The sequence below is a fragment of the Vicugna pacos genome, chromosome 11 (genome assembly GCF_048564905.1).
Source record: "Vicugna pacos chromosome 11, VicPac4, whole genome shotgun sequence".
Classification (NCBI taxonomy): Eukaryota; Metazoa; Chordata; class Mammalia; order Artiodactyla; family Camelidae; genus Vicugna; species Vicugna pacos.
In genome coordinates, this window is record NC_132997.1 from 37009390 (window position 1) to 37024227 (window position 14838).

The window sequence follows — 14838 nt, forward strand, 5'->3', positions numbered from 1 at the left end:
TTTCATTTTTGAAGTTTCTTGGGAGTGCTTAATTCAATGTTTCCCAAACTTTTTTTTTAATTTAAGAACTCATGAATGTGTAGAGACAGAGAACATAGTAGTGACAAGAATGACGTGGCACATAAACATAACTGCAATCTTCTCCTGTGAGAATGGTTTCCATATATCCTTCTACTCACTAGAGAAAAGAAATTATCAGTCATATAGTGCAGGCTAGGTACCGAAACTAATATACAGGTTTCCTACTACCAACAGGAAAAATTCAAACTCCATGGACTGGCATTCAAGGTCTCATATGTCCAATATGATATCTTTCTAATTCCCCAGAGTCATTTTCTGTCATTTGCTGCATCACATCCATCCGAAATGATGCTCCAGACCCATTTACATGTGAAATCTCTTCTAAAATGCTCTACTCACTTTGTCAACATAGAAAAATTCTACTTATCCTGTAAGAAGATACTATCAATCTTCAACTCCTCTCTGAAGCCTTCTCTCAAATGTGCAATGAACATATAACTAAAGAAAAAGTCAATAAAATAATGCTGATGTGAAGAGTTGCTTTTCAGAACCAGATTAAAGATATCTGAATTAATTCACTTGTTTGGCATGTCTAATATTTAATCTAACACAATATTCTTTAAAAATTCACTCAGCAGAAAAGGCAGCCAACAAAGTAATAAAGCAATGTTCAAGATGCAAGTTGTTAATCATCTGCCTAAAAATGATGACTAAAACTATGAAGATGGAGAAGATTTCCAAAGGAGAGCCTATAGTGAGAAGCAAAGAGGACCAAGGAAGAAACCTGATTAAGTCAATTTATGACTTAAAACTTATGCCAAAACTTTCACAGACCCTTCTAGGTAATTCAGCATGATACAGTTATTACCGAAAGGAAATGGCAGCAAGTTACACAGCTCTAGTTTGGGGAATCATCACTGCAGGTAGCAGCTGATGACCTGACCTAAGGGAAACCAATCAAAAGAGTATATACCTGGGGATAAGCAGAGGGCTGGCAAAACAAGTAAAAAAGAAAACTGAAAACTGAAGGTAAAAAAAAGAAAAAAAGAAAACCAGAAACAAATAAAACCCAAAATCTACAACAAGGTAATAGCTTAGAATAAAAAAAAAGAAATAAAGAAAAAAGAGAAAGGAAAGGGGAAAAGAAAAACTATTTCAGGAAGGAAGGCCACAACAATCAAGTCAGATAAGGATACAGAAGCATCCACTGGATCTGAAATTACGGAGATCGTTAGTGACCTCAGCAACAGCAATTTCAGAGAAGCAGTAAGAAAAGAAGAAAACACCGTAGCCGGAATCAGAGTTAAGAGAATAGAGATAAGAACAACACAAACTTCCAAGAGACTAAGATGTCCGTTAGGACAGGACAGACCTGAATACGTGTCAAAGAAAAATAATTATAACATTAAAAGTAGATACATTACAGTAATAAAAAAAACAGTGTGGTACTGGCATAAAGACAGACATATAGATCAATGCAACACAATTAAGAACCCAGAACTAAACCTTCACATATATAATTAAATGATTTTTCACAAGGGTGCCAAGACCATTCAATAGGGAAAGAACAGTCTTTTTTAACAAATGGTGCCAGGAAATGTGGAAATCCACACAGAAAAGAATGAAGTTGGACCTTCACAGTACACCATAGATAAAAATTAGTTCAAAATGTGTCGAAGACCTAATTGTAAAACCTGAAACTATAAAACTCCTAGAAGAAAATATAGGGGAAAAGCTTCATGACACTGGATTTGGCAACAATTTATTGAACACAACACCAAAGGCAAAGGCAACAAAAGAAAACAAAAGAAAAAACAGACAAATTGAACTTCATGAAAATTAAAAACTACAGTGCATCGAGACATTATCAACAGAGTAAAAAAGCAACCTACAGAATGGGAGAAAATATTTGCAAATCATATATCTAGTAAGGAATTAACATCCAGAATATACAGAGAACACCTAAAACTCAACAACAAAAAGCAAACAATTCAATTCAAAACCGGAAAAAGGATTTGAACAGACATTCCTCCAAAGAAGATATGCAAATGGTTAAGCACATTAAGAGATGCTCAACATCACTAATCATCAGGAAAATGCAAATCAAAAGCATAGTAAGATACTACCTCAAACCCGTTAGGATGCCCACTACCAAAAAAAAAAAAAAAAAACCAAAAACAGAAAATAACAATTTTGGTGAGAATGTAGAGAAACTAGAAACCCTGTACACTGCTGGTAGGAATGCTAAAATGGTACAGCTACTATGGAAAATAGGATGGCAGCTCCCCCAAAAATTAAAAATAGAACTACTATATGATCTAGGAATTCCACCTGGGTATGCACTCAAAAGAACTGAAATCAAAATCTCAAAGAGATAATTTGAGATAATCTCAAAGAGAACATGTACACTCATGTTCATAGTAGCCTTATTTACCATAGCCAAAATGTGGAAGCAAGTCTCCATCTACAGATGCATAGGTAAGCAAAACGTTGTGTATCTATACAATGGAATATTGAAGTATGGGAATTTTGATCCACGCTACAGCATAGATGGAACTTGAGGAAACTATGCTAAGTAAAGTAAGCCAGGCACCAAAAGACAAATATTGAATGATTTCACTTATATGAGGTACTTAAGAGTAGTTAAAATTACAGACACAGAAAGTAGAATGGTGCTTACCAAGGCCTGGGGGGGTGGGGAGGGGAATGAGGATTAGTGTTTAATGGGTAGAGTTTCAGTTTTTCAAGATGAAAAGAGTTCCGGAGATGGATTGGTGGTGTTGGCTGGCAAAAGATGTGAATGAACTTAATGCTACTGAATTGTACACTTAAAATGGTTAAACTAATCAATTTTACGTTATGTGGATTTTACCAGAATTAAAAAATTGAAAACGGTAGATATATTAAGATTTTAGGACCTTGGACCTTACATAGTAGTGGAAACCAAACCTAGGTACCTCTTTGAAGACATAGAACTCGCATGATAACCATAATATATAAAGTACCCTTTAGAACCTTGGGGCCAGAAAGGTGGTACATCTTCAGTAAGAGCTTCCATGTCTAGTTTGGGCATTAAAACACAAAAGATGATGACAGTAATGGCTTCTTTGGAATAATGGCTGGCCAGTGCATCTTTAAGGTGTTACTGGTAGAAGGGAATGCTAACAATACAGTCACTTCTGCTACTATGCCTTGGAAAGGGCTAGTTAAAGAGACTGACTGTCCCTTTCTTTTATCCAGAAATAATCAGTTCAACAAACAGAACTCTAAGTACCGTCCTTGATACTGGACCATGATGTTAAGAAACACTTTTCTAGGGTACTTCCTCAAAACCCATCCAGCACCCAGTGTGGCTCTAGAGTAGCCAGGGAGGGTTGTGATCTACATGTTAATTTGCCATGTATCTTGTCTTTTCACATAGACCGTATCTCTTCTCAAGCAACAAAGACCTCAATTTCAATTTTTGTTTTATTATTCAAATAGGTCTTACTGTCAGTTCTTATAACCATTTTCTTAAGTGGAACAAAGTTTAGGAAGAGTTTTCCCTGTACATGCCAGAGAACATTCTTATTTCTCTTTGAAAATTCCACAGTATGAATAATGCTATAATTATTTGTCTTACATGGTTTTCAAAATTATCTGTAGCTTACCTACTCTTTTCCCTGCTGCTGTATTATTTCCATTCATTCCAGTACCACGGGCAGACTACAATTAAAACACAGAACAGCTAGAGAGGTGAGTTAATGGCGAACAGAAGAAAAGATCACCAAACATGAAATACTTGTATTTTACTACAAAAATGATGTTGGGCTTTCATTTAAAATTATTTAATCTATCTTTAATTAAATTTACTTGGAACCTGATTCTCACATCCATCAACATTATACTTTAAGAGAGTAAAATTTGATGGCTCAAATAAAAGTTCTTATTTGGAAAAAATACTAATAAAAATATTTAGCATTTAAATGATAAAGAGAAAAAAGAAAAAAGGAAAAAATATGATACACTACTTACACTAATTATTATCAAATTAAATTTCCCAATTTAGGACTAAAAAATTACTTAAAATTCAACTGTCAAAAAATTTTCTACAAACTAGATAAACATTTTAAGAGAAAGTTATGAAAAGAATTCAACTTTAGGCCTCCTTATGGATTATCCAAACAAAAAATCAACTTTATGTTGAATCACTACAAGGATAACTAGTAGAATATATTGAAAGGCAAATACTTACTAGAAAAAATTCTGTAGGTTCTAACTGGGGAGAACTCTTCCTAAGGCTTTCCCCCTGAAAATGTTGGAGGTTTGTAGACAGCCCAGCTCCAGAGGTCCGAAGCCTGCCTGCCCCACGGGTGCTCTGTAAGCCGTCTCTGCTTGCGCTCCGGGCCAACGAAGCAAGAAGACCTATATTATTTACACAACCAACAGGCTCTTTGGAAGCCTTGTTGGCCATTTCTGTGATATCCCGAGCCTCAACTTTAGAAATAGTATCAGCTCTTTTCCCAGGTGAATCAACTTTAACAGCTCGAAAGCGAGTAGTCCTAGAGAAAGAAGAATCACTTATATTTCGAACATCCAATGACCGAAGTGCATTTTGTGAAGCAGAAGACTGGAGGTTCCCAGAGTCAAAACATTTGGACTGTCTCTGTGGTTTCACCAGAGAATTATGGAGTGACGTCGGTGCAGAACAGCGAAGAGGTGATAAAAGTCTATTCTTGTGAGGACTTAATTCACGGTGGTTCAGAACTGTGGTCTCCACCAGTTCACCACTCAACACTCTTGCAATATGTTTAAGATGCTTCTCTGTAGCTTTCAGCCCTTTATCCCCATTAGTGAGTAAGAACTCTGGATTTCCCTTCCGCGTGCCTTCTAAGCCACTGCTCTGCTTGTCAGTGTTTCCTTCTGTAAACGAAGCAAATGAATCCACTTCAGGTAGAAGCGATTCTTCAGTTACATGCTCTTCTGAAGGGGGAAATAAAGCAGGGTCATCCTCATTATTAGATGACAAATTTCCTGCAAAGTGTTTTGTCCGTCTAGGTAGGGATGAGCCAAGATGGAGAACAGAATCAGCAAGCTCTTTGTCATTTTTGAACTCCATAAGGGGTATCTGAGGTGGTGATAGTTTGAAGCTACCATTGGAATGAGACAGTGCGTTACTCTCCCAGGTATCATCTTCCTTTAGAAAATCACTAGCGATAGACGACATGGGCCTATCAGCAGGGGGCAGAGTTGCCAAACTTGAAATTGCATTGCTGATGGAGGCAGGTAGACACGTGTTCCCAGGAGAAGGTAAACAAGACTGCCCAATGTGGGGGAGAGCCCTTAACAATCTGCGGCGAGCAGCTGCCGTGGAACCACTCGAAGGTCGGGGAGCTACAGGTGGACAAGGTTTCACCTTGACAGCTTTCTTAGGCTGAAAGAAAAGAGTGAATATATAATTCCTTTACACAGTCACTTCCTCTGCCCATTAACAAAAATTAATGCAGGAAGAAAAGGTTACTTACTGTAACATATCTCAATTTAAAATGTTTAAAAAGATTAAAATCTTAAGCTTATGACTGAGAATTTTCCTATCCTGCTTCACTGAGTATAATTTTCTGAGTATGCTAAAGAAAAATAATTTTGTTTCATTTATTTTCATCACTATTATTTGTCAGTTTTGCTGAGAAAAAATCAATTATATTAGATATGGCATCGCTGAGCTAGATATATATTAGATATATATATTAGACATGACATTGATGACTTAGATCCTTAACAGCTTTTCCTAGTAAGATGAGTAAAGTGTTTGGCTAGGTAGCTATTGCAGAAAGGAGTTAACAGACCTAAACTGCTATCCTTAAAAAAGCCTTTGGCTGGCTTTGAGGAACTTGTATTTCAAGAAGGTTCCAGCCACCCTAACTGATACGAGTGGCTCATTGTGCCTCATCTGTTTCCGCAAACAATATGGTTTATGTTGAACTCCGACTTTCCTTCTGGGAGTCTAGAATCTTGGTACGTGCTTGGTAGAGAGTGCCTACACAAAGAGCTCCTAATAAAACACCTGGGTGCAGAGTCTCTAATGAACTTCACTGGTAGGCAACATTGCACATATGCTGACCCAACTCACTGACAGAGGAATTAAGCACATCCTGTGAGACTTCACTGGGAAAGTATTCTGAGAAGCTTGTACTGGGTTCCTCTGGACTTCAGCCTATGCACCTGCTTACTTCGCTGATTTTACTTTGTACCCTTTTTCTATAATAAATCCTACCCATGAATACAGTGATATGCTAGTCCTGTGAGTCTTTCTACCAAATCATCAAGGCTGGGAGTGGTCTAGGGGTCCCCAATATAGTAGGTTTTAATAAAAGTATGACAACAATTCATGTCGTTATGGATAAAGCTGAAAATTAAAGCTATAAAGCCCTAGCTCTTATCTTTAAGCTATGAACGATATGAGACCCACAATGGGATGAAACACCTGAAGACATACTGGACACTCCCAACCTAGAAGGATGAGAAAAGCTGGATAATTCAGATAGCAATTGAGGCAAGAAGTAGAGGGTAGCTAAAAAAATCCAAAGAAAGAAGAAATATGGAAAGATATGCCGGCTCCTGTAGCTGCTTTTACCCTCAGGCCATTGTCTTGCCAATCTGCAATTTCTATACTCAGCAAAAAATATTCTTCAAAAGTGAAGGTAATGTCTTTATGGTTGTAGTGAGTAATGGTGATTGCCTAAATTTAAATTTCTTCATGCATCTTCCGAAAAACCATAATAGGTAACATAAGCAAATATAATCACCCATAACCCATGTCTTCATTAAAACTAGGAGACAGATAAAATTAACTTAGAATTACCCGTAAGTAAGAAAATATCCAAATCCAGGAGATTCATCTGCAAAGCCTATGACTGTGGTAAGAAACGGGCAAGTGTGTGCAGCAACAGAGAAAAGAAGGAAGGGAGGGAGGGAAAGAAGGAAGAAAAGATGGTAGGGAGGGAGAGATGAAGGAAGGGAGTAAAAGAGAAGTGTGGATAACCTAGGACTGACAGAACAAAGACAAAATCCACAAAAGAGAAAACACACACGGTTATGAAATACTGACAACAAGTTTAAGATCTAGGATATTAAAACGCAGGCTACTAGGAAATCAAAAACAAGTGGCTTGAAACTGTTCAGGATGTGAGGGAGTAGCTTCAAAAAAAGGCACCACTTCTGTGGAAAGAAGGGGTAAGCTGGAAGGAAAAGGCATCCTATTGAGAACTTGATAGTGAAAGTAAAGAGGGCAGCAAGAAAACGAAAGTAAGAATTCTAAGGACACAAAAGAGAATCACAAAAATCAGAAAACACACAAATCCCACCCTCCAATAAAAGAGTGCCATTGATTAAAAAAAAACTGCATTTCACTATACTGAGAGAAAAAGATGCTCTTGAAATAAGAAACTTACTTTGCAACACATAATCTTGACTTTTTACACTTAACTGTTAATATTTATTCAAGTAAATAAAAATTACCAAAAAAATCAGAAAACAAACAGAAAAAGGCAGACCAAATTCATACAAAGCTACTAAAAACATAAAATGAGAATCAGAACATTTCACCTGATGAAAATCCCCCACCCAAGAACAATGAAGCAAAACAATCTTGTATCACAACACTCCAACCTTAAGTTAGTATTTGCAGATATTTTCTGAAAAGTAGTATCACATCCAAAAGAGAGAAAGTGGTTGTATAGAAGAAAAAGAAGATCCAACAAATGTAGAAAGGAAGTCTCTTTAAAAAAAGAAACATATAGAAGGAACATTTTAAAAAATAAAAATAAACTATAAGAAATCATCCTGAAATAAAAGAAAGTTTGAGTTTGCAGTTGTATAATGAAAACTGATCCAGAATAGTTATTCCAAGACATATGCTAATATAAAACCATTAGACTTAAAAGGAAAAAAAAAAAAACCCTCCTATTTTCTCCAGACAAAGAGATTCAGTCATTCATAAAGAACAGAAAGTCAGCGTGGCAATTAGATTTCACAATGGCAATATACAGAGCAGCAGAGCAACATTTTAAAGAAATTCAAGGGAAAAAGTGTGAACCAAACATTTTATGTCCAGCCAAACTGTCCTTTAAGTGTCAAGGCTAAAGAAAAAGTTTTAAACATCCAAGAACTCAGGAATTACTGTACTTACAAGTCTTTCCTGAGAAATTTATTAGAGCTGAGCTTCTTATAACCAAAAAGCATGGGTAAACTTCAGTTAAAAAAAAGACTGATAGTAAGCATGGGATATATTTAATTAAAGATCTAAAACTAAAATAAGAGTGGGGACAAGAGTAGAAAAATGATTTATAAATGTTATATTTTCTAAAAAAAAGCAGAATTGATGCAAATATTTAAAATGGAAGGAGAAAGAAAAGAGAAAGTAAAATAAGTTCACTGAGTATAACTTAGTTAATAAGTAGGAGTCAAAAGGTATCTTTTAAAAATAAAAAATAAAAGAGTAGGTTAAGTAAGGAAAAGGCAGATAAGGACATGAGAAAAGATATTAATATAAAGTTAAACAATAGAACAAAAAGTTAAAGCCTTCTGAAGTACCAAAAGATACACACTCACACACTCATATATCCATACACACACACACACACACACACACAAACAGACCATAAAGAAACTGTAAATATAACAAAATAATAAGAAATTAGAGACCAAATATAACAGTCATGCCAATAAATGTAAATGTGATTAAGCTGCCTATTTTCTTAAATTTCAAATTGGTTCACAAAACAAAAACAACTCTATACTGTATATAAAATACATACCCAAAAACATTAAATCAAAAGTAAATAAAGACATGGGAAAGAGCACACAAAACAAATTAAAACAGTAGGATATCCAAGGTTATGGCCCTGATATCAGGCAATGAAAATTCAAGTTGAAAGTCAGAGATGAAACACTTACAATATCTAAAAATAGCAGTACAGTGAAAATGTAACAGTTATTAATATTAATACACCAAATCACACAACCATCTTCCTAAAGCAAAAACTATGAAAGATGGAAAGAGAAATACACAGAAACCCACTAATAACAGACTTTCACATATCACTACTATCATTCTAACAGAAATCAAGCTGACAAAAAAAAATGAAATAGAGCACCAATTAATAAGGTCAATCTTACAGATAGTTATCAAACTTTTATCCTGATAACCGAGAATAAACCATTTTCTGAAGTATACATGGAATAGTCATGAAGAGTGATATTAGATCACAAATAATCAAACTCTATTAAGCAGTTATAGAAATAACATTCTCTGATTTCTATGCAATAAAAACAGACTGAAAACAATGCAAAATTTAAAAACCTCTCTTGCCAGGAATTTTTCAAATTCTATGAAACAACTCTTGGATAAAAAGGGAAATAACAAAAATGTTAACTTTCTTTTAAAAATTAGTAAAAATACTACAAACTGACATTCTGTGCTCCCTCTTGTGTTGTAATGAAAAAAATACATCATTTATGGGATATTCCTGCCCAAAACATTTAACCTGCATCTAATCATGATAAAACAATACAACTTCAAATTGAGGATATTCCACAAACTGGCTTACACTTCAAAAATACCTGACATTAATGTCCAAAAAAAGGCTAAGGAACAGTTCTGTATAAAAGGACACCAAGAAAATTTGATAACTAAATACAACACATGATTCTTGATTGGCTCTCAGATGAAAAAAGAACAAAAATCAAAACAAAATGCTATCAAGTACATTATAGAGACATGGAGAACTATGAATACAGATGACATTATGTGTATCAATGATAAATAATGTGTGTGCTAACTGTATTGTGGTTATGTAGGAGAATGTTCTTGTTCTTATGAAATATGTACTGAATTAAATATTTAGGGAGAAATGTCATGATATTTGCAACTAACTCCCAGAGGAATCACGTTAAAAAAAAATAGGAAGAGAAAATAAATGTGGAAAAATTTTAATTGGTGGATCTAGGTAAAGTGTACATGGGTGTTCATGGGTATGACATAACATTTCTTAAGGCCTGGACATTTTCCAAAACAAAAAGGTAAAATAGATAAGTTTTTAGACAAATGCTAAGAGGCTTAATTGTCAAGAACCCCAAATGAAAAAAAAACACTAAAAAATATGATTTAGACAGAAAGAAAATAATCCTTAAAGGAATCACATAATTGGAGGAAAAAACAAAGAACAACAGGAAAGGAAAATATGTAGGTAAATATAAATAATAATATTGGCAATATAAAACAACTTATGGGGTTCAAAATGTATGTAAAGTTAAAATGCATGACAAAGACACAAAAGGTGTCTGGCTGTATAAACGGAGTTAAGTGTTCTAAGATTCTGGCATTAACAGGAAAGTGGTAAGAATCATTTTTATCAGACTATAAGTAGTCAAGAACGCACATGTAATATCTAGAGTAACCATCTGAGAAAAACTAGTATAATAATGCATAACTAATAAAGTAATGGAGGACAAAAATTAAATAACAAAAAGGAGAGAAAAAAACGTAAAACAGGAGGTTAAATAGAAAACAAACAGTAAGATGATAAAAATCCACATATATCAGTAATTTTACTAACTGTACTAGAATAAAAGACTGAAGCTTGTCAGTTTAGATTAAAAAATACTAATAATGCCAACCATGTACTAATTACAAGGATAAACCTTAACTATAGGAAGATAGACTGAAAGTAATAGACTGGAAAGGACATACAGTAGAAAGATAAACTAAAAGAAAGCTAGCTTAGCTATATTAATGACAAAGCTTTTAAGACATATGCATTACACGAGATAATTTCATATAATTTCATATAATATTTCATAATAATAAAAATAATAAATAATACTTTCTATAATAATGAAAACTACAAGGAAGATATCTCAATTCCTTGAATATGGTACAAATCTGTACTAGGTCAAATGACAGAGTTTCAAAGTATGTAAAGCAAAAATAAACATCTTAAAAAGGAGAAACACACAAATCCACAATCTAAAAGGGAAATTTTTAATAACCCCCTCTCAATAACTGATAGAAAACAGACAAAAAAAAAACCAGAAAGGATACAGAACACTAGAACAACACAATTAACAAATTTATCTAATTGATACATACAGAACACTATATATAGCGATAGACTACACAGTTCTTCCAAGTGTATAAGTGGCATTTACCAATATGCTTAGCCACAAATCAATCCTCTACTAATTCTGAAGACCTGAAATCATTTAGAGTATGTTCTCTGACCACAATGAAATTAAATTACAAATTAATAATAAAAAGGTATTCAGTATTCACATGTACGGAAACTAAGGGGTCCACTTCTAAATAAGCCATGAGTCAAAGAGATATAAAGATTTAATGTAATTCCTATCAAAAACGCAGTGGCATATTTTTGCAGAAATAGAATAATCCATCCTGAAATACATGAGGGATCTCAAAGGACCCCCAAAAAGCCAAAATAATCTTTTTCCAATTTTTTTTAATTGAAGTATAGTCAGTTTACAATGTTTATCAATTTCTATTGTACAGCATGTTTCAGTCATACATATACATACATACCTTTTCATATTCTTTTTCTTCATGGGTTACTACAAGATATCGAATACAGCTCCCTGTGCTATACAGTAGAAACTTGTTGTTTATCTATTTTATACATAGTAGTTAGTATCTGCAAATCTCAAATTCCCAATTTATCCTTCCCACACCCTTTCCCCCCTGGTAACCATAAGTTTGTTCTCTATATCTATGAGTCTGTTTCTGTTTTGTAATAAGTTTGTGTCATTTTTTAAGATTCCACATATAAGTGATATCATATGGCATTTTTCTTTCTCTTTCTCCAAATAGCCAAACAATCTTGGCAAAGAAGAACAAAGTTGCAGGTCTCACACTTCCTGATTTCAAAAGTTCTCACAAAGTTACAGTAATCAAAATAGTGTGGTACTAGCATAAAGACAGACATATTCACCAATAGAATAGAATAGAGAGCCCAGAAATAAACCCTCATAGATACGGTTAAATGACTTTCAACACGGTGCCAAGACCACTCAATGGGGAAAGAACAGTTTCTTTAACAAATGGAGTTGGAAAAACTAGATTTTACTTACAAGAGAATAAAGGTGGACCCTTACCTTATATCATATGCAAAAATTAACTTAAAATGTGTAGATCTAAAATGATAAAATCTTCAGAAGAAAACATAGGAGGAAAAGCTTTATGAAACTGGATTTGGCAATGGTTTCTTGGCTATGACACCAAAAGCATGGGCAACAAAAGTGAAACTAAATAAACTGCACTACATCAAAATTTAAAACTTCTCTGTAGCAAAGGATACTATCAAAGGATTCAAAATGGGCAAAACACTTGAACAGACATTTCTCAAAAAAAAGATATACAAATGGCCAACTAGAACATGAAAGAATGCTCAACATCACTAATTATTAGAAAAATGCAAATCAAAATTACAATGAGTTATCACCTCATGCCCATTAGGATGACTACTATTTAAAAAAAAATAACAAGTGTTGGTGAGGATATGGAGAAATTAAAACCTTTATGCACCATTCATGGGATTGTAAGATGGTGCAACAGCTATGGAAAATAGTATGGCAGTTCTTCAAAAGAGTTAAAAATAGAATTACTATATGATCTTGAAATCCTGGGTACATTTTCAAAAGAATTTAAAGTGGAGTCTCGAAGAGATATTTGCCCACCCAAGCTCCTAGCAGAATTATTCACAATAGCCAAATGCGGAAGCAACACAGGTCTCCACTGACAGATGTGTGGGTAAGTAAAACATTATATACACATATTTGCTCAAACTTAAAAAGTATGGAAATTGTGACGTACAAAAGTATAGAAATTTTCTAAGTAAAATAAGTCACAAAAACCCAAATACTGTAGATTCCACTTATTTGAGGTTATCAGGAAAGTCAAATTCATAAATCACAGAGAGTAGAACTGTGGTTGTCAGGGGCTAGGGGAGCAGGGACATACGGAGTTTCAGTTTGCAAGATGAAGAGATTTGTTGCTCAACAGTGTGAATGTACTTAACATTACTGAACTGTACATACACTTAAAATTACTAAGATGGTAAATTTTATGGTATGTTTACATTACTATAGTTAAATTTTTAAAAAATATATTTAATATTATAGAATCTAGCTGGCAGACAAATGGGAGTTCACTGTAAAATTCTTCCAATTTTGCTGTATGTTGGAATGGAAAGAAAAATTACAGACCAATTTCTCTGATGAACAAAAATCCTAAATGCAAATTTAATCTAAAGATATAAAAAGGAAAATTCATCACAACCAAGAGTGGTTCATTCTAAGAATGATTTCAGATTAAAAAAACAAATTCATCACATTATCAGAATATTTTTATTCAGTGTAATTTTAAATTTCCCTTTGGATTTTTTATTTGATCTGTCAGTTACTTAGAAGTTTGTTATTTCCAAAATATTAGAATTTCCAGGTATCTTTCTGTTATTGACTCCTAATTTTATCTATTGTATTAAGAGAAACTTTTTTGTATGATTTGAATCTTTTAAAATTTATTGGGACTTGTTTCATATCACATAATATAGTTTATTTTATTCTATTCTATTTATTTATTTTAACATTTTTATTGATTTATAATCATTTTACAATGTTGTATCAGTTTACTTTAGTAAATGTTCTGTATGCACTTAAAAAGAATGTGTATTTTGCTGTTGTTAGGTGGAGCATTCTTTAAATGTCAATACAGACAAATAGGTTGATAGCTGATCAAGTCTTCTTATATCCTTTCTAATTTTCTGTTCATCTTTCCTGTCAATTTTTGACAACGCAAGTATAGAAAGCTAATGTGACTATGGATTTGTCCATTTCTCTTTGTAACATTTGCTTCATGTATTTTGAAGCTGTTATTAGGTACATAAACATTTAGGATTGTGGGGAAAGGATTTTTTTCTTTTTAATAGAGCTAGGCCAACTGCACATCTTCTGGAAGAAAACTGTCTTCACTCTAATTCACGTTATACATTTTTTTTTAAAAGTTGTGGGATTTTTTTCCCAGATGGATTATAAATCTAAATGAGAAAGTAAAAATCATAGAGCTTTTGGAGGAAAAAAAAATGCAGGAGCATGTCTTCAAAACCCTGTGGTAGGAAAAGACTTTATAAAAAGTTAATAAAAAGTAGTAATCATAAAAGGAAAACCGATACATTAGAATATGTTACAATAAAGAATATTTATTCATTGAAAGAATAAGAAAGTGAAAGAGCAAGTTGCAAGTGTCAGAATATCTATAAATCATATACCTGTAAAAGAACTTGTATCCATAGTATATAAAAATGTCTTCAAATCAGTAAGTAAAAGGCAGACAACCCAAGTTTTAAAATGAGCAAGACTTGAATAATCACTTAACGAAAGTCAGTATCTTAAAAAAAAATGATGTATTTAAACAGTGTGATTCACATGATATAAAGACTGTTGGTACAAAAGTCAATATCTTAATGGCCAATAAGCATATGAAAAGCTTAACATTATTGTTCATTAGAGAAATGTCATTTAAAACCACTACACATCCACCAGAATGGAAAAAATAAAAAAGACTGACAATGTCAAGTGTTGGTGAGGATGTGGCACAAACTGGAACTTTCCTGTTGCTGATAGGAGTGTAAACTGGTTCGGGCACTTTGGAAGGCTGTTTAGCAAAACAACAAAAGCTGCACATACACCTGCTCTATGACACTACGAGTCCATTCCTAGCTATGTGCCCCAGAGAAAAGAGTGCACGTTTCCACCAAAAACATGTATAAG

The 14838-nt window shown here is 33.7% G+C and overlaps 1 protein-coding gene across 9 annotated transcripts in view; it reads right to left on the bottom strand.

Annotated features, from left to right (window-relative positions):
- Positions 1 to 14838, bottom strand: part of ZFAND4 (zinc finger AN1-type containing 4) — a 64687-nt gene that overhangs the window by 4698 nt on the left and 45151 nt on the right. For 8 of the 9 annotated variants that reach the window (XM_072971130.1, XM_072971125.1, XM_072971124.1 and 5 more), the window contains 2 exons: positions 4256 to 5434; positions 3672 to 3726 (listed from right to left, as the gene is read on the bottom strand). In XM_072971130.1, coding sequence (XP_072827231.1) covers positions 3672 to 3726; positions 4256 to 5434 — 1234 coding nt within the window. Of the gene's footprint in view, positions 1 to 3671; positions 3749 to 4255; positions 5435 to 14838 lie in introns of all 9 variants that reach the window. The other variant, XM_072971132.1, reaches the window with a different exon arrangement.